General features: G+C 40.9%; 1 protein-coding gene across 1 annotated transcript in view; it reads left to right on the top strand.

Annotated features, from left to right (window-relative positions):
* The window catches only part of LOC111571956 (voltage-dependent calcium channel subunit alpha-2/delta-3-like), a 34,992-nt gene that overhangs the window by 700 nt on the left and 14,833 nt on the right, over window positions 1-19,459 (top strand). Inside the window, exons 2-14 of the mRNA XM_055010996.1 lie at window positions 119-389; window positions 2,184-2,265; window positions 4,261-4,482; window positions 5,916-6,032; window positions 7,837-7,896; window positions 11,936-12,098; window positions 12,616-12,747; window positions 14,240-14,300; window positions 14,396-14,546; window positions 14,720-14,794; window positions 14,900-14,989; window positions 18,182-18,295; window positions 19,319-19,397. Coding sequence (XP_054866971.1) covers window positions 265-389; window positions 2,184-2,265; window positions 4,261-4,482; window positions 5,916-6,032; window positions 7,837-7,896; window positions 11,936-12,098; window positions 12,616-12,747; window positions 14,240-14,300; window positions 14,396-14,546; window positions 14,720-14,794; window positions 14,900-14,989; window positions 18,182-18,295; window positions 19,319-19,397 — 1,471 coding nt within the window. The 5' untranslated portion in view covers window positions 119-264. The remainder of the gene's footprint in view (window positions 1-118; window positions 390-2,183; window positions 2,266-4,260; window positions 4,483-5,915; window positions 6,033-7,836; window positions 7,897-11,935; window positions 12,099-12,615; window positions 12,748-14,239; window positions 14,301-14,395; window positions 14,547-14,719; window positions 14,795-14,899; window positions 14,990-18,181; window positions 18,296-19,318; window positions 19,398-19,459) is intronic.

Raw genomic sequence — 19,459 nt, 5'->3', positions numbered from 1 at the left:
TGATTCCTGCACCAGAGGGGGCTTCAGGGGGAGGATGGAGGGTGATGCTCGGTCCTTCTCTGTGTGTGTGTGTCTGCATGACTCTCCCTCTCTCCCGCCTCTCTCTCCCTCTCTAAAGGGGGAAGTCTGTACAATCAGATCTACAGTAGGCTACGTGCTGGAGGTAGCGCGGCTGTGGAGAAGGTGCACCGGGGGTCGAGCGGTCCAGCGCGGCGCTGGGACGGGATTTTACTGTGCTGATCTGTCACTAAACGAGAGTTAGAGATGCAGGGAAACTGGAGGATCCTGTTCTCGCACATGTGCAGCAGCAGCTTCCTTCTGCTCTGGATCTCCGTGGGCTTGGATGTGGTGGAGGTGGCGGGATCCCAGCAAGGGATCCCTCTGTCTGTGTGAGTGAGAACTTTGTTTCAGCTCCAATTTTGCTGATTGTGTTGTGATTTCTTACAAGCAGGAAGGAAGCCACCTGGAAACAGATTTTGTAAAATGTTTTTAAGATTGAAATGAATTTAAGCAGCAAAAAGCATGTTTAGGTAGCAGAGAGGTGGATAATTTGCTGTGACAATCTCTGAAAATGCTGCTTTTTTAAAATATTATTTGTCCTGGTTGTTTTGCTTGGTGGCCACAGTATGGAGTTTAATTTTACCACAGATATCTCCTGGTGTGGTCACATAAAGGCCGTATTATTGGCTTAATTTGTCACTTTTTGGTAGATCAGATTCTACTGGTTAGAAAACAGTAATACATTCATTTTTTTTTCAAATCAATGAAGTAAAAATTCAAATGAGTTGTAAATTACAATGTGGGCAACTTAGAGCACGTTAGCCTCCAAATGACATTTAAAAAACTTCATTTAACAAGCTTGATTACTTTACAGTGTGTCTTATCAATTATTGCACACTAATAATAATATTTATTGGTTTTTCTTTCTTTTTTGTTATTTTTTTCTTGGAGGAACATTTTATTTATTTTTTTAAAGAATATATAATAAGTAAATCTGATTTCAAAAATTAAATTAGAATCTCACTTCTTTCCCATAACTATGAAAATATCACTGCTACGATCACAGTCCTTTACATTATAATCTAGTCAATTCCAACATTCACATAAATTGTTGAACTAAAAGTGCACCATATTTTTCTTTCTCAAATGTAATAATATCTGCAGCAGTTTGGGAGACTTTATGAAATGCAAAAGCTTTTAAAAACAAAACCGATTTTTTCAGAAAAGAAAAGAAATATTTAAGATGTACATGAACTGAGATTCCATTAATCAATGTTGCATCAGATAACACTGATGTCAGGTATTTCTTATTAAAATCACACAAACTAATTTAAAACATCAGGTGTCCAAAATGCAGCACTGCGCATCTTTAAAGCGATTAAACAAGACCTTTTTCTGGCACCAAAGTTTAATTGAGTTTTACATCTAATTCATAAAATTTTGTCAGAGAATTTAAAAAAAAACAGAATTGAGATTAAAATTTCCCATTTTTGAGAATCTTTCAGAAACTATTTGGGGAAAGTCTGCATAGGAAACATCTCATTCCAGTAAAATTGGTTTTGCTGACGAAGACACTTTATTATAACTACAAATCCATTATTTTCTGATACATGCTTGAATGTATTGTATGTTTTCGGAGTTTTTTTTATTTCTTATAGCTGGACATGGTCTTGATACAATATCCAAGTTTGTGGTACCAGAGACACTGACCTTAGTTTTTACATTATAGGGACAGCATTTTGCAGCTGAAGAAGAGTAATTTATTGTCTATTGGGAGAAGCTTTGATAAGTGTAGATGATGAAGTTACAGACAATCATTTGTCAGGAGAGTGAAGGTTGGGGCCACCAGGCCGTGGTGATAGTGTTTAGATGCATCGTGTCAGAAAATAAAGCCACAGAAATGACAGGTAAAGACAGATAAAATAGATTTTCCAGCAGCTGGGGTGAGGAGATGACAGGGAGCTGGCAGTGAGTAGAAGGTGACAAAACAGGCTTAGATTCACATCATAGGTGTATTTTCTGATACTATGTTTGAGTTTGGATGAGAAAAAAATGCAAATGCTGCTTTTTTATTCGGTCTCTTACTGTTCTGTGTGTTTCTTGCTATGCTTTATGTGCCTTTTCCATTTTACGTGAAAAACTGTTGGGTTAATTTGCCTTTTATTGTGCTTTTTATGTCCTAGTGTAAAGCTTTGGGCCTCCGCATTTGGTGGAGAAATTAAATCCATTTCTGCAAAATATTCTGGATCCCAACTGCTGCAAAAGGTAAAGCGCTTATTTCCCAGCCTTGTATGAACACAAACGCATTTCCCTTTGTCTGATGGCCATGTAGTTACACCCACTGTATGCTGTGATGCTGTGTTCCCTCTCTAATGGCTGCAGAGACATTTCAGTGTCTCAGCTGAATGCTGATGCGTTATTTTAGAGGAGACTCAGGTGTGTTTGGCAGAGACTAAGTCCTCTCTCTCTCTCTGTGTGTGTGTGTGTGTGTGTGTGTGTGTGTGTGTGTGTGTGTGTGTGTGTTTGTACTCGATGCGGCCCATTAACCACGGCTCTGATTCTCATCTCTCCAGTTAACTCTCTGGAGTCAAGAGTTTCAACCTCTGGATATGAATGCGACAAGGAGACAAATTAAATAAGTGTGGTTGGGTTTGATGGTTAGTGTGAGGGGGAGAGCTGTGATATGATGAACAAGTGAAGCCTACAGAGAATGAGCAATGATCCAGTGGAGTAGATTTAACTTTCTGACCACTTGATGGCAGAGGTGGGCTCTTTGTCCGCAGGCCTCGGCTTTAAAAAGGCGGCCAGCGTTGAGTCAGGAGGATGGATGGTGAACTGTCCGTTTCATTTAAACAGGAGTAAACCGAGGACTGGGGAGTAAACAGCTGGAGGAGCTCCTCTGCACGAATGCTAAATAACTGTGGAGTTCTGCAGTGTATGTCCAGGGTTTGCAGCACAAAATCAGTGCACACGGTGTGCGAGGTCTATGCGCCTTACCAGTGTTGTGTAGCAGTAAAAAGAATAAAAAGAAAAAGATAAATAGCAAGTGCATCCAAGGATTTAAATTCATTTTCCCTTGTGAATACATACATAGAAATGTAAAGGCTGTTTTTGCAAATGCATTAAAGTGTCACACATTAATTTGCTTGAAATTTAATCAATCAAAATTAAAATAATGCACTTATTTTTTTGCTTTAAAATTCCCCTAATAAGTGAGGAAGTAGTCCATTTTTTACTAAAGGACATAGAGATACAAACAGACAAGTTAAAAAAAAAAACATGGACAGATCTGTGAGTGTTCTTGCCTAAAGTTGTCATCACATTAAGAGGCCCCAACATTTAGGAAAATAAGATTCTGCCACTGTGACAGTTTTATACCAGCATCTGTTTGAACAGGCTAAACATCAGTCAATACTGTGAACAAGTCAGACTCAACATTCTACGTTTTTATGGCCCCTTCATTACAGAAATGTTTTGGAAATCACATTTAGTCAAAATGGAGCCCAACATCTTTAGTGTAATTTAAAACTCGTGGATCATCATCTGCATTAAAATTAAAAATGATGTTATTAGGTTCTGCCAAACAAGATGAGTTTGTAGCTGAAGAGAAGATCTAAAGAGGTTTAAAACTCTGATGAGGGGTACAAACACCTCAAGTCTTAACCAGACAAAAAGCTTCTTTTTAAGAATGTTATCAATCCACATCTTGTGTGTCTTTTCTTTCCACAGAGCAGAAAGTTTTCTTAAATTGTCAAGTTAACCAAATAGAAACTCATATATAATGTAATGCAATGCAGCGCAAGAGCTCTCAGTGCTGTACAGCCTTAGTTAAAATGTTTATTTATCAGGTTGTGTGTGGACTCAGTTCTAAGGAACAGTGAGCTGTGAAGCTGCGCTTTGTGTTGTCGTGTTGAAGGAAACTTTGCATTTATGAGAAAACTTAGCGACTCCTAGCTTAATGATAGATTTTCGCTACATGAACAACATAAACTAGAGACTTAACAACACCTTCCTGTTAACTAAATTTGACAATTGCTTCAGTGAGGTGTTGCATTTATTGCAAGGCTTTTATGTGTACATTTTCCTGGTCAGTGAGTGCACATAGCAGGCACTTCCATCCTGCACTATACAAATCCTGTACAGACTCAGAACACTATGATCCTCTTGTCTCTTTCACTTTCTTCCTGTAGGTTGAGGTGCTATGTGATTGCATCCATAATACTTGTTAATCTTCTGCATTTTCCCACCTCACTATTGCAGGAGCTGTGGGCCATCACAGCACCACGTCCAGGGACCAACTCCAGTTCTGAGACCAGCAGCTCGGTGAAAGGCACCAGCAGGATTAAGAGCTCGGCTGCGTGTCCTGGAGTGTGGGAGGAAGGCGGAGCTCCCAGAGGAAATCCACGCAAACACGGGGAGAGCATTCAAACTGCATTTCGGAAGCGGCTCCAGGCTCCAAACCTTGGACCTCCTTGCCCTGAGGTGACAGTTCATTAATACAAGGTTTGAGTTCAAACACGAGGTGGAAACAGAAGCACTATGCGTCATTTCTTTCCTTTTGTTGCCAAATACTCAGTTCGTCTCTGTCCCAAACCATTTTACAATGTGCCCTGCAGATTTGTTCTCTTTTTTTGTCCGTATGTAAGCACTTTGCTCGTGTTCCTGTTCATGGAGGCATGTCTGGAGAGAGCTGTGCTGAGCCAGCCAGCACAAAGCACTGAGCTGTGAGGGAACTGACGGGTCGTTAGGGGCTGCTCATTAAGGCTGATCATTAGATGCTTTTATGGTGATTTAACCGATTTCACTAAGATTTCTGCAAAAGGGAGAAACACTGACTCCTCAGGCCTCTGGCAGGCAGGCAGGCAGACAGGCCTCACTCCTGCACTGGTCATTACTCTAATCAATAATCATGATCAGAGCCTTTGATGGATGGGGCTTAACCTCCACTTGATGACTGGAGGGGTGTGAGGCGGGGGGAAGGACTGGGGACTCGGGGTGCTGGGGCGAGGAGGACAGGCGTGAAATGAACTGTTCTGCTCCACTGCAGGCCCACACTCTTCCTTTCAGTAGGTAATTTGTCGCCTCATGTACTGGTGTGTGTGTTTTTGTGTCCACACAATGTGTAATGTGTTTGAATGTGTGCCATGAGCCTCGTGTTTGTTTATTTTTAGATAAGGTTATTGGAAGTGTGTATGATGTGGCTGACTGGATAGCATGAGAGGATCAGGTTTTTTTGGTTTTATTTGGTGTGTGTGTGTGTGTGTGTGTGTGTGTGCGTGCGCCAGGCAGGTGTGGGATTATGTAATGTTGTATTCCTCTGAGCTGTGACGGGCTTTGTTCTGTATCACTGGAGGTCCTGTGCATCCGGCAGAATCAGCATTATGTGAGGTGTAGTTCATTACCCGGAGTCGCCAGAGCTTGACACGTTATTATCTTTCTCCTGTGCTTTGACTCCATTTCAATTACCCTCTTACCATGCATAGCCTTCAGATCCAGCCCCGCCCCCGTGGCCACCCAACATGGCCATCTCCAGCCAATCAGAGAGGAAGAAGCAGCATGTGCAGCCAATAACTGAGACCAGATAAAGACTATCAGTCATTCTGTGCTGCAGCATGGATTTTATCAGCCGCTCATCTGGGACCGACTGCATGCAGCTTGTCAGCCAACATGTGAAGGCTTATAAGCCTCGTTCAACAATTCCCCACCTCTCTGGAGAGCATGCAGCGAGACAATAGTGCTCTAATGTGCTGCAGAACACACGCAGAAACAGATTGATATCTTGATGTTTTCCTCTTTGTTTTACTAGGTGAACACTCTTAATGGGTTAATCAAGCATGTGACCTCAATAAGTTTGCAGTACATTATGTGGTGTTTTAAGATTTGATGCCAACATGTTTCTTTCTGGCTCCTTTCAGAAATATAAAGAACCTGAAAAGTCAGTCAGAGTGGAAGAGATTGATGGTGTGAAACTGGTGAAAAACCTGGCAGTAAAAATGGAAGAAATGTTCCGAAGAAAAGCAGAGGCCACCAGGGTAGGTCACATTTCTGTGACAGAACATTTTATTCTGTATTTATATTTAATCATTTTATTCTGGTTTAGGGGACGAGGGAGTGTATCTGAGTTATTTAAGGGATTGGGACTATGGTAGTATTTTTCAAACTGCTTTTTGCTGAAGGGGGGACCTTTAAGGTGCTTTTTTCGCTCATTAATTTAACTTCTGTTTTTTTAATGATGTGTTGTTTGGCACTGCTGCCAAGAGGAAACCATGCCTGGTTGTGTGATACAGGCATCACTGACTGGTTTAGTTTTGATGGACAGTCTGCTTGAACCACGTGATAAAATTCATTTTTATTTTATTACTCAGAGGTGGGCTGAGAAAAATTCTTTCACCTTGTGAGTGACAGCTGTAATTGTGGCACATAATCCTCCTGAGTTTGCCATGTTTGTTTTTGGAAAGATAATAGTGTTTAAACTACATTATTGTGAGATACTAAAGGGTGACTTCCCTGCAATATTTATTGAAGTTCAAGAAAATAATGTTAGATGCAAAATAAATTTTAATTTTAATGTGAGATTTTGCCCCCTTTAATTCCAGTTTTGTCTTGGCCTGAGCTGATGTCAGCCTCACAGCAGCAGCCTGTCTGTGACCTCAGAGCAGAGGAGACTGGAACCATTTTAAACGCTGCACCTCGCAGGGACTGCTGGGAAATGATAACGTTTATCTCCCGGCGCCTGATCCCAAGTGGGCGATAATTCATGACAACTGAGGGTATAAATTACAAAAGACGGCCTCTAATTTAATAACCCGACAGAACCGGATTCTGTGAGATGAGTCAGCGTGTTAAAACTTCTCTGAATATTATGCATAAAAAAATAAAAGGCTCAAATGTGGCTCATGTAAAAATAAACAAAACAAAAAAAACAAATACAGTCAAACCAGAACATGAGCGATAAATCCAAATTGAAGTTGCTCCAAATTGAAAAAAATGACCTTAATAAAGTGTTGAAGGTGGACTGTCACAAGAAGGAAAATTACGCACAGGCCTACCAAGACTGTTCTCCGGCTAAATCAGAAAGCATTCTATTTATTTCATGATGTTTTTATTTGCCATCTGCTGACGACACAAGAACTCGCCATGAGGTCAATTGAATTTGTCCGGCGCCGCTCTGCAGTCGCAGGAAAAGCCTCAGTTGTGTTTATGAAGCAGTTATTTTGACACATGTTGACAGATGTTAATTACCTGCTTGGCTCGGAAGGCGAGAGTGACTGTAGCGTTTAGGTGGCATTTCCCCCAGAAATGCACGGAGCCAAGCACTTTTTTTTTTTTTTTTTTTTGTTCCGGAATCGAGTTATTACAGAAGTTCCCGCTGCTGTGGCGCACAGCATTAGAATCCCGCTCCAACGTGCCTCCATCAATCATCCTGCAGCTGCGCTCCACAGTAGTGGCCTACATTTTATGCATATCTTAAAAAAAAAAAATCTCTAAGGATTGCCAAGAGGGAAGAGAGACTCGATTTTTGGAACGCTGAATCCTGGACAGTCCAAAAAGCTTCACATGGTTTCATCCAAAGATTAATCGAAAGTCTGGCAACGCGCCTCTGTCCTGTTCCTCTTCAGCGGAGGCACATTTGTTGAGATTTGTTGCAGAGTAACGTGTAAAAACCAAGTCTGAGGAATGGGGGAAAAAAGCAGTACTGTGGGAGTTCAAGGAAGTTTTAAAGAAATGCACCCTGTACCGCTGGTACTGTTACCTATTTTGGAATGGAATAGTTTATTTTATGCACGTTATATTGTGCGTAATAACTCTTGCTAACCTGCTTTCCCTTCCTCTCAGCGGCTGGTGGAGGCAGCAGAAGAAGCGCACCATCAGCATGAGGATAATCCAGACCTGCAGGTGAGGCCCGGACAAAAGAGAGGAAGATAAAAAAAAAAGTGAAAGAAACGAGGGGTGCAAATTATTAAAAATGTGATGCGTCATTGTGTTGGATGAATCATTTTTAGCTGGTCAGGGGAGGAGCGGCGCTGCAAGGTGAGAGAAGGGTAATAGGCCCTAAAAGTCTTTAATTGCGTTGGCATCGTCCTTCACTCCGGTGTCCCGTCAGCACTTTGATACATAATGTTTCTTTGATAAGCAATGGCGCACACATCGAAGGCTGCGGCGCCATCAAACTGCAATAACTCACACGGACTGTTTTTAAGTGGAATCGTAGCTCAAACGCACGTCGGGCGCCATAACTTTCACCTACAGTAAGTGAGTGACTCTAAATGGAGATTGAGATCCACCACCTTCTGCATGCAGAATTAAAACCTGCTGCAGGTGAAATGCTTTGTGCATTTTTCAGAGGATGGCGCATTGCTGGGTGGACGTGTAGAAGGAAAACCAGTAGAAAGAAAAGGACCTGCTGTCCTTCTAAGTTTAATTATATTTCACAGGGTCTGCTCGTGTGCTCTGCCTCTGTTCAGGACATTATTTAGCGGCTCTCATTGCGGATTTCCAGCTCCCTCAGTCTCTGCAGAGGGAATGCAGCACTTCGCTCTCCTTCACTCCCTCTCTCTCTCTGTCCAGTGGACAAAGATAAATGAAACTCTTTTGCGTGGCGCATTGTTTCACTTTCGTGGCTCTAGATTGGAAACCCAGTCGAGCAACAAAACACTGAAATAACGGCAGCACTTTACAGTTAATAGAAGCATTTACATCATATGAATACATTCAGTCCTCTTGTTCGCTGCGCGTTTCTCTGCTGTTCACACAGCCCTAACCACACTGCTATATGTTACCTTTAAACCAAAAAATACAACAGGGAAGAGAACATTGGCCACATTTTTTGAATTTGATCCTTTGAAAGACTTTGCTTAGGTTTAAATACCTCCACATATCTAGGTGCACATGGATTCCTTCCTCTAAAGCACAATGCTGTTGAGGATTTTTGGCATTTCCTATATTTTCATTATAGTCAGAATTTCATTGCACTGTTTAAAAAAAATAAAGTAAGATATGCATCTTCTCCAGATTGCATCTTTATAGGGACTGTTTGAAATCTCTCCTTAAATCAGAAAATGTACATGTGGACTCCACAAATATTACATGTGTGCTGATTAAATTCTTTATGTTTTTGTCATAACCATTGTCTCCAGAGATATTTAGACGTTGTTCTTTTAGTTTAATGTAGTTTTGTGACAGCTGCGTTGATTTTCTTTTTTACATCTTACTCTGAGCAGATATCCATCTGTCTGTGTTGCATTTTAAAAGAGGCGTCCCAGTCATTTTTGTATTCTCTATATTACATGGAGGGGGAAACGGTGTTTAAAAGGGTTACATTTTCTCTGTAGATTTTCAGTCATCACGATCAAAGAAATCCTAAGAGCTTCAGTGATAAGAACAACTGGACATTTCTTTATTCTTTTCCAAAAAAAGAAATGCAGTTGTGTCTTTCCTGGAGCTCTCAGAGTTAGGGTTCAATTGTTGCACATTCTTGATAGACAAAAGCTGTTTTAACGTTTTTATTCAAGCATTTGGCAGTTATTGTGCACAATATCACGCATACATTTCCCCCCTAAAAGCCATAAAAATAATGAGGAAAATTCAATTTCCACCTGCGATAATGATGGGATGTCATGATATTACTCCTCGTGGCATCATTTAGCCAAGCTCGCCTCCTCTGACACCACACATTTTTCACGCACCATTTCACTGACCACAGCGAGATAAAAGCCGGCTGCTCTTATCTCAGCTGCTTGGTGTCAGGACAGTCGGATGTTTTGCGCTGACCTCAGTCTCGCCTGCGGTTCCAGGCCTTGCAGATCAGATCTAGCGGCGCAACACAAAGTTGGTTTGTACCTCAGATTTTCACTCACTCTAATCTGCTTTGCTTTGGTGTTTGTTAACAGAATAGTTTATGTCAAAAGGCCCAGAAAAGGTCTTTAACAGATTCTAAAAATGAGCAATGTTTCAAAGTTGCATTCCCTTTTTCAAATAAATGAGATGACACCAGTGGAATTAAAACTATTTGAACAGAATGTTGTTTGTGTGCCCTTAAATCTTCTTTAATATTTCCACTAAAACCTTCTGCAGCTATAAATTAAAGGCCTAAAGTTCTGCTTTTGTTTGTTCTTAAAAAATATAAGAATCATTTAACAAAAACAGTGGCAGATAGGATTTCTTGCTTGCTTTAGTGTAAAAAAATGAATCAGAGGAGTATGTTTAAGAAGTTTAAGATGTGCTTTTGAAATTTCTGAATTAACTGCTGTCAGCACGATACTAAAAAAGGAGTTTCTGAATATCATAAGATTTGTGTTTCTATAACAGCACTCCTATGAGATTATGCAACTAAATCAGATGATTTCAGGGAATATTCTAAATGAATTACAGTACAGATGATTTGCTTGATTTTTTCAATAACCACACAGTTTTAAGCACACGTCTCGAACAATTTCCACAACAGAAGGAGATAGCTGCAGAACAAGTACGATTCTATGCAGCTGATAGTTACAGTACATGCAGGATGAGTCAGGGCCTGTATAACAGAATAAATCTGAGTGAGATCCACCATTTCTGGTTGCACTGAGGCCCAGCAGCCTGTAATGGAGGACAGATCTGTGCAGTACGGCCTCACAGCTAACTGCAGTGGTGTAAGAGTCAGTGGGCCGTCTCGGAGAGCTGCAGTGTCCCATGGCCTGCTCTACAGTAATAACCCTGGTGGTTAACGTGCCTCTCTACAGCACTCAGTTCTGCTGAGGGTGCACGTTTCTCCCCCCGACTGCTCCCCCTCCCCAGCTCTCCCCCGTCCTCCCCCCCGCCGCCGCAGCTCGTCAGAGAGCTGCTCAGGCGTGGTATGAGCTGTCAGCGGCTGCTTGATGGTGATGCCCGCTCGGCCTCCCCCGAGAATGATGCTGTACAGTCCATCACCCATCCCTCCCTCTCTCTCCCTCCATCTCTCCCCTCTCTTTCTCTCTCAGTGATAGACAATGAGGACCAGAGGCCACAGAGAGGCCGCTCAGATGGGATGAAGTAGTCTTTCTTCTGCAGCGGCAGGCGGTGAAGGACAGGACAGGAAAACTGTTGGGCTTCACTTTAAGCAGCCAACAGTTTTCTCCTCGTAGTCTTGAAGTCCACGTTGCTCATCTTCTTAGACATCACTAACAACTGCAGTCTTTTAAGTGTATTTTAAAAAGAAGAGAAATTCAATAAAACTGCAAGAACAAAACTTTAATTCTCACAAAATGTGGAAATATTTTAGCTTTAATATGGCATCTATTTATTTTTGTGCTTTTCCTTCTTTTACCCTCTTATTCATCTCTGATTACATTGTTTCCGAAGTGATGGTTTGCAATCCTCAGCGACCAGATGCAGATCAAACACGTATTACTGTTTTTGATAATGACATTTTGATTAAATTCTAACATCTCTTAGGAAAACATACAATCTGACTAAGAAAGAATTCCTTCATATTTTTCAACTCTGCCACAAAGCAATATTCACATAGCTGTTTGTCCATTAAAACAGATATTTGGACATTCCTTCTGTCCTTATAGATTACGAAGGGATCCTTTACTAATTTGAATCATTTCCTTATATGAATGAAGTTGGTGGAAAAAAAAACCCAGTCCTGAATTCCATATTCGTGTTTCTGCCATAACTTAGCAAGTAAACTTGTTGGAGGGATTTCATAATCAAAATATTGCTACTTTTGAAGATAAATACTTGATTGAGGACAGTTTATTTTGCCCTGATTTCAATACATATAAATTGTCTTAAGATATATTTTAAAAATGTGAACCTGTACTTTAAATATTGCCATAAATGAAGATCACTGTTATGTTACAAAAATCTTCTATCTGCTCTCTTGCTGCCTCTGCAGGCTGCAGGTAACACACATGTATGTCTAACATTTGCTGCTTTCACTTCTTTTTTTTTTTTTTTTTTTTTTTGTTAGTACGAGTACTTCAACGCTGTGCTCATCAATGAAGTGGACGAGGAGGGAAATAACGTGGAGCTGGGAGGAGAGTTCCTCCTGGAGCCCAATGACCATTTTAACAACCTCTCTGTCAACCTGAGCCTCAGCGTGGTTCAGGTGCCCACCAACATGTACAACAAAGGTGAGAACCCCTGCAGCCAGTCGAAAGGCCCGATTATATGAGCGTTATTTAAGCTGATGAATGGGGAGGAGAGAGGGAGGGAGGAAAGTAAGTGGTGAAAGTGAGAAACGGTAGCTGGAGCTGTATCAGTGTCACCGGCTGGAGGGAAAAGCGGAGTTGGGGGATCGATAAGAGCCCCGACATAAAGAAAGGAGAGCAACTGCAGAGCTCTCTGGAAAGGTGCTGCTCATATGGTGGCTGCTTCTTGTTGTCACCTCTCCTTGTGTAGCGCCTGGGTGGCTTTTGTTTGGCTGTAATGGACTCCCCATAACTCTGTGTTGGCAGCACAAAGGGAGGCTGGTCCAGCAGCAGGAGGAGAGGCGATGATTTAGTCGCTGGCTTTGTGTCTCCTTCAAGGGAGGTCAATAAGGGACAAAGGTCAACCATGCACTCAGTAATGGTGACCAGGATGGTTACCATTATCACCGTTTAATTTACTTGTCTCCCTGTCTGTCTCTCTTCCCTTTGTCCTCCTCAGATCCCGACATAGTGAATGGAGTTTACTGGTCTGAGGCCCTGAATAAAGTGTTTGTGGATAATTTTGAAAGAGATCCGACACTGATCTGGCAGTACTTTGGGAGCGCCAAAGGTTTCTTCAGGCAGTACCCCGGTGAGTGTGTGTGTGTGTGTGTGTGTGTGTGTGAGAGTGAGAGTGAGTGAGTGAGTGAGTGAGTGAGTGAGTGAGTGAGTGAGTGAGTGAGTGAGTGAGTGAGTGAGTGAGTGAGTGAGTGAGAGAGGATTGTCGTCCCATGGGAGCTGTCAGCCCTCAGTGCAGAAAAAAACCCAGATCAGAACAAATGATTTAGAATTACTAAAAGGGTAATTTGGCTAATGTTGTAATTTTACAGACCATCAGAGAGGATGCATATATACAGACTGCAATTAATCAGAATTTGCTGGTGTTGGTCTACAGCCATACTGAACTGAGGAACAGCCTTTGGTTGTTAGACTGTAGTGCTGAAGCGAAGCAGCTGAGATGAGATAAAAACTTGTGATATTGTTACTTTTTGTTTTGGTCATGTTCTTTAAAGGGGAGAGAAAATCCAAATCTAAGTAAATGCAGAGTTGTCATATTTCATGAGTAAAAGTATGGTTTTAAAAGACAAGGAATTACTGTGAATTTTTCTTCATTTTCAACAAATGGCATTAAAAAAACCGAAGCCACCAGTGCTTTAGTGCATCTCCTAGTACTTTTTAGCTGCACGATTCTGTCCCCTAAACTCTCTAGCTGCTACCAAACACATAAATCATTAAACGTGTGACAGCAGTTTGAAGCAAATGCAGATTTGTGGTGACAGTTTTCAGTCACTGATTAATCCACATTTGGTGCACATGTGAGTTTACTGCAGCAGGATGGTGAATGTGGGAGAGACTCAGGACAACAAACCACAGTGAGAGTGTTCATCATAATGAAGAAACATGTTCCTCAGTCTGATATTCTTCAGACAGCTATAGAGCACACAGAATACCCCCTTAAAATTCAGATGTTTTTATTTATAATGTAGTATATTACCAGTCTTGCCAGTTTTATTTTACAGTAAATCCGTACAATGATGATAATTTTGTGTTCAGCAAATCTGTCAATATGTAGTAGAAACTATAATGTTTCAAATGAGGGGTGAAGCCTGTGATTTAGGATCTCTAATATCTTTACATTAGTGGAACTACTCTGACCAGTAATATAAAGGCAGCAGGAAAATGGTCTTCTGTTCTGACTTGGAGAAAAACTTTCAGATCTCATTTCTATTGATCTGGTTAGAAGAGGATTCAATTCATTACTGAATTGTGACTTCTGCTCTGTGACCCCACTGTCCATCTGATCATTTCCAGTATAGTGTGTTATTTGCAATTTAATGACATCATTCTGTTGTAGACATGTTGTGTGTTGGAACAGCAAATGTTTATTCCCCAATGTTAAAGAGAATAGATAGAACTTAATAAAATATTTGAGGCTGTGTTTATATTGTTGTTCAGCATATTGTGTGCTCCAGATGGGCCTCACTGAGAGACTGTTAAATATCAAATATTCTCTGTTAGTGTGCTTGTTTTTTTACGCCTCTTTGTTTTTCATCTCTTCATTTCCTTCCTGATCTGTCCCTCAGGAGTGAAGTGGCATCCAGATGAGCACGGTGTCATTGGTTTTGACTGCAGAAATCGGAAATGGTAAGCCTCCACAACATACGGTTTGTAAAGGAAATTATTTACATTTCTACATCTCCCTTATGACTGTAAGTGAGTAATGTAACTCGACATCACAGGTACATCCAGGCAGCTACGTCTCCCAAAGATGTTGTGATCTTAGTTGATGTTAGTGGAAGCATGAAGGGGCTGCGGCTGACCATCGCCAGACAGACTGTCTCCTCCATATTAGACACACTGGGAGATGACGACTTCTTCAACATCATTGCAGTACGTTTAAAGTCAATAAGTCTGATATTTCACTATATTCTTAGTCTCTAGCCGTCTATTACTTAAATGAGAAACTTTTAGATGTTTCTGTCAGATTGATTTTCAGTCATGTTCCTCGAAAAACAAAGACTACTTACTTAATTCTCTTTAATGTAAATGTTTTATCTTCACAGTATAATCAGGAGATTCACTACGTGGAGCCTTGTTTGAACGGTACGCTGGTCCGGGCTGACAGAGCCAATAAAGACGTGAGTCCCTATTCCAACTGACGAATTTACATTGCTTGCATCAGGTTGAATCTGTGCGATTAATTTTTAAAACCTTTCTTTTCCACTGTTGTGGTGATCTGTCAGCATTTCCGTGAACACCTGGACAAGCTGTTTGCCAAAGGGATCGGGCTGCTGGGTGAAGCTCTGAGTGAAGCTTTCACAATCCTCAGTGATGTAAGTTCCACTACAGCAAACTGTGACTGTCAGTTTAATGAGCAAGCTGTTCAAACATAAATCCTTCTCATAACTTCAGCTAAGTTATTATTTACTGCTTACTGATTATGTGACAATGCTGCACTATTAGTTTTCCTAATTTTATACAGAATGATTAACTTATTTTATTTTATGGATTCATTTGACATACAGATAATGAATTTGTGCACGGGCCCAGATATTGCCAATAAATTTCGTTCTCATTTAACTCAAGGACTCCACTTGACCAGAACAGAAGGAAAACTTTCCTTTTACAAGCCACATTTGTTCCCACTGACAGAAAGTGTTCAAGTACAACACTCTGCATGTTCTCAGCTAATCATAAAAAGTAACACACTCCACTCTAATATATTTGAGCATTTGGAAGGTGTGTCGCCTGTCGAAATGCTCCATTGCTATCCCCCGTTCCGCCCTCCAAACACAGACACATCTATTCTGAAGCGTGATTAATGGCCCTAATTAATGTCAATGATTAATAACGCCGCTGATTGGAACACAAAGCAGATAAGGCCAGGAGCCACGCCGCACTTCTTTTATCTCCCTGTTTTCAGGCAAGCTTTGGCGGTGCTGCTGAAGCTGAGGGAGCGCAGCTTTTACCTCTGCATTTGTCAGATTAATTAAAGCCCCGCAATGAATATGGTAATCAGGTAGCCGGTAGCCCACCGCTGAAATTCTTTGTTGCACTGCTGCCTGTGAATGAAGTCAGAATGCAGCCTATCAGCGAGCAAATCGAAAAGAAACTCACTTGATGAGCACTGCAGCATTTATATCGAGTCTTAGGCTGCTTGTGCTGTAATGCAGAATGCACAGACTTTTGCCTCTAAAATGCTTCGGATATGAAAGAACCATTAAACAGTAAATTTCTCACCATCACAAAATCTAAAATCCATTCATTAGTTGGGTGATTTTCCTTTTTTCTTCTATAAAAACAAGAACATTGATTTAACTCTCTAACTCTCTGGCTGCAAGGGTTTGGGATTGATTAGATTTTATCAGCATCAATTACCTAATGGTCCCCGTTATTGATTACATCTTTATAATTAACATTTATATTCACAAATTCTTATTTATTTATTTATTATTCACTTAGGGTTCTCAAACAAATTGCCTAATATGCACTCAAACAAAGGCCTAGCAGAAGGCTTTTAGACTCAGCAGCACAAGAGCTCAGGTCAGCTGTCAACCCTCCACTGTCCATCATGACAAAAAGCAGCCACAGACTGTAGGAGGGATGCACTGGATAAAGTTCTTTATAGGCCTTTTTCTCAGAAGGTACAGCGGTGTTTGAAAGTTTCTGAACCCTTTTCTATGTTTCTGCATAAATACGATCTAAAATATCATCAGATTATCACACAAGTGCCAGTTGAACAAATGAAGCAAAAATATTAAGCTGATCATACATTTATGGAGGAAAGTGATGTAATGTGTATGTGACCCTTTGCTTCCAAAATCTAATGAGACCTCCATGCAGCAATAACTGCAACTAAATGTTTTCAGTAACAGCTGATCAGTCCTGCACATCAGCTTGGAGGAATTTTAGTCCAATTCTCTGAATAGAACAACTTCAACTCTGGGATGTTGGTGGGTTTCCTCACAAGAAGCACTTATTTCAGGGCCTTACACAACACTGCTACTGGATTATTGTCAAGACTTTGACTTGTCCATTTCAAAATGACCACTTCTTTCTTCTTCTTTAACCATTATTTATTTGAATGACTTGTGTGCACAGGGTTGTTGTCTTGCTGCATGACCAGTTTTCTCAGATTCAGTTTACAGACAGATGTCCTCACATTTTCCTTTAGAATTTGCTGATATAATTTGGCCAACCATCCCAACCCGGAGGAAACAAAACTACCACCATGTTTCACAGATAAGATAAAGTTCTTATGCTGGAATGCAGTGTTTTCCTTTCTTCAAGTGTAATGCTTCTCTTTTGAAACAAGAAGTTCTATTTTGTTCTCCTCCATCCAACAAAACATTTTTTTTCCTTTTCTACTGGCTTGTCCCCCTGAACTTTAGCAAACTGCAGACAAGCAGTGATGTTGTTTTTAGAGAGCAGTAGCTTTCTTCTTGTAACCCTGCCTTGCACATCATTGTTGTTCAGTGTTTATCTGATGGTGGATTCATGAACATTAACGTTAGCCAACATGAGAGAGGCCTTTAGCTGCTCAGAAGTTATCCTTTGTTTCTCTGTAACTCAACTTGTTTATGGAGTGATCTTTGGTGGTCCTGTGGAGGCTATCACATGTCTGATTCTGATTGTGTATTGGTGGAATCCAAACTCTTTACAGATGTTTTTTGTAACTTTGACCAGCATGATGAGCACCAACAACTCTTCTTCGGATGTCCTCAGAAATTTCCTTTGCTCATGCCATAATGATTTGTGGAAATACATTTCCTCAAACATGTTGTGAAGAACAGACTTTGGTAAAGTTCTGTTCTGTAAATAAAACAGAGAACCCACCCGATTGTCATGTTATTGGTTGAAAACACCTGATTCTATTTTCACTTTTAAATTCCCAGCTAATCCTACAGGTTTACATACTTTTAAAAGTACTTTAAAAAATCTGTAATTTCATTACATTCAAGTGTGGTGATCATATTTGGCACTATCTTAATTTATTCATTCATTAATTCCACACGTGATTAAATAGCAAAATTTTGTTGTATTATTAGACAGAACCTTACATTGTGTTATGTTATACAGACTTAAAAGACACCTAAGACTACTATTGCAGCAGTGGACTAGTTGTCACAAACACAACTTATTACATTAGCTTCAAATGTGGTACTGCAGCAGTATACTTATGTGTATGTGTGAGGAAAGGCCTCCTGATGTCTGGCCTGAGTGATTTAGGAGCAGATGTGCTCAGCAGGATTTGTCCTGTGATTGTGTCACTACACGCTCCTCTGTCTCTCCACATTTAGTCAGTTACAGGTCAATCAACACTTAATTACTGCATCTTCTGGAATCAGAATAAATTGCACCACATTATTCAGGCTTGTTTACTTAAACATTACTTGAAGCTTACTGACTGAGGTGTCGCAGGCATCATGATCACACAAAGATGTTGTCTCTGTCTGATATAAATAATACATTTAATTTGTTTTTTGTTTTCTGCATATCCTCATGTGTTTTCCCTCTTACTGCAGTTTAATCAGACTGGACGTGGCAGTGTGTGCAGCCAGGCCATAATGCTTGTGACTGATGGGGCTACTGAAATGTACGATGACGTCTTTGAGAAGTACAACTGGCCTGAAAGAAAGGTGAGTCTTGATCTCCCTCCCTGCCTCCCTCTTCGTCTCTCTTTTCTGTTCTACACGGTGCTTAACTTACGTCTTTTTTCCAGTACATTTTCTGCTCGCGCTGCAGTTTTCTTGCATCAGGGATAGATGTAGATTTTAAAACTACATGCCAGCTGGAGCTCCTGTCTGATGTTCTGAGGAATTGGTTTCTTACTTCATTACCACTCATAACACTGAAATGTAAAATCCATGTCAGTATGATGTTTTCCAATGCGTTGACACACTACGGTGCAATATTTCCCCCATGAAGAATAAAACATTAGAAATAAACTACTTTCAAGGGCAGTGCATGTACAAGCCGCTCAGTCTCAAAGGGCTTTGCTCCCCAAACCCTGCTGGTGTGTTCTCCTCACACCTCTTCCTGGACTTGGATTTGAAGTCTTTTGTTAGGCTCTCTTTGTACAACCGAAATGCAATTGAAATGAAATGAACTGCTGTGCTATTCACAGAGCAATAAAAGCAACAGCTCAGGGGCTTTTGTTCAGTCCTATCAAGCATATGTGTGTTGGCAGTGTTTGGCAGAACATAGGGCAGTGTTTGGCAGGGTACCCCTCCTCCATCCCACCCATACACCCCGAGGGTCGCTATATGGCAGCCATTCAGTGTTTTCTATATGCTTAGCAAAGCATCTGGAGCCAATGAGCCGCACAGGTCTGACAGTGTCATGCAGTGTTCTCTAAAAGGACAGTTGCTCATGCCCTCATGCTCAAACCCCAGCAAAACAAAGTTAATTGAATTCACCTGCGTAAACTTAAAAAAAAAAAAAAAAAAGCAAACTGAAATAGACTGGCCAGAAAGAAAGAAAGAAAGGCAGTGAAACACCAAGTGTTTCCTCACAAGGTTGTGAAAACCTCTTGCTCCACAGCCAGATAGAATCAGGACAGGAAGATGAAGCACTGAGGAGATGCATCACTTTGCATGTTTTTTTTAAAAAAAAATCCTTCCTTCTTTGAAACCGTTGACATCTATGTGTCCTTTACACAGGTGCGGATATTCCCCTACCTGATCGGTAGAGAGTCTGCGTTTGCTGATAACCTCAAATGGATGGCTTGTGCCAACAAAGGTTGGAGACTTTTTGATAAACAAATTCCATGACAGCTTCGTATCAGAGCGTAGAACAGCATC

This window comes from Amphiprion ocellaris, chromosome 5 (genome assembly GCF_022539595.1).
Source record: "Amphiprion ocellaris isolate individual 3 ecotype Okinawa chromosome 5, ASM2253959v1, whole genome shotgun sequence".
NCBI lineage: Eukaryota > Metazoa > Chordata > Actinopteri > Pomacentridae > Amphiprion > Amphiprion ocellaris.
The sequence above is the reverse complement of the archived record's forward strand: the minus strand, read 5'-3'. Positions and strand labels throughout refer to the sequence as shown.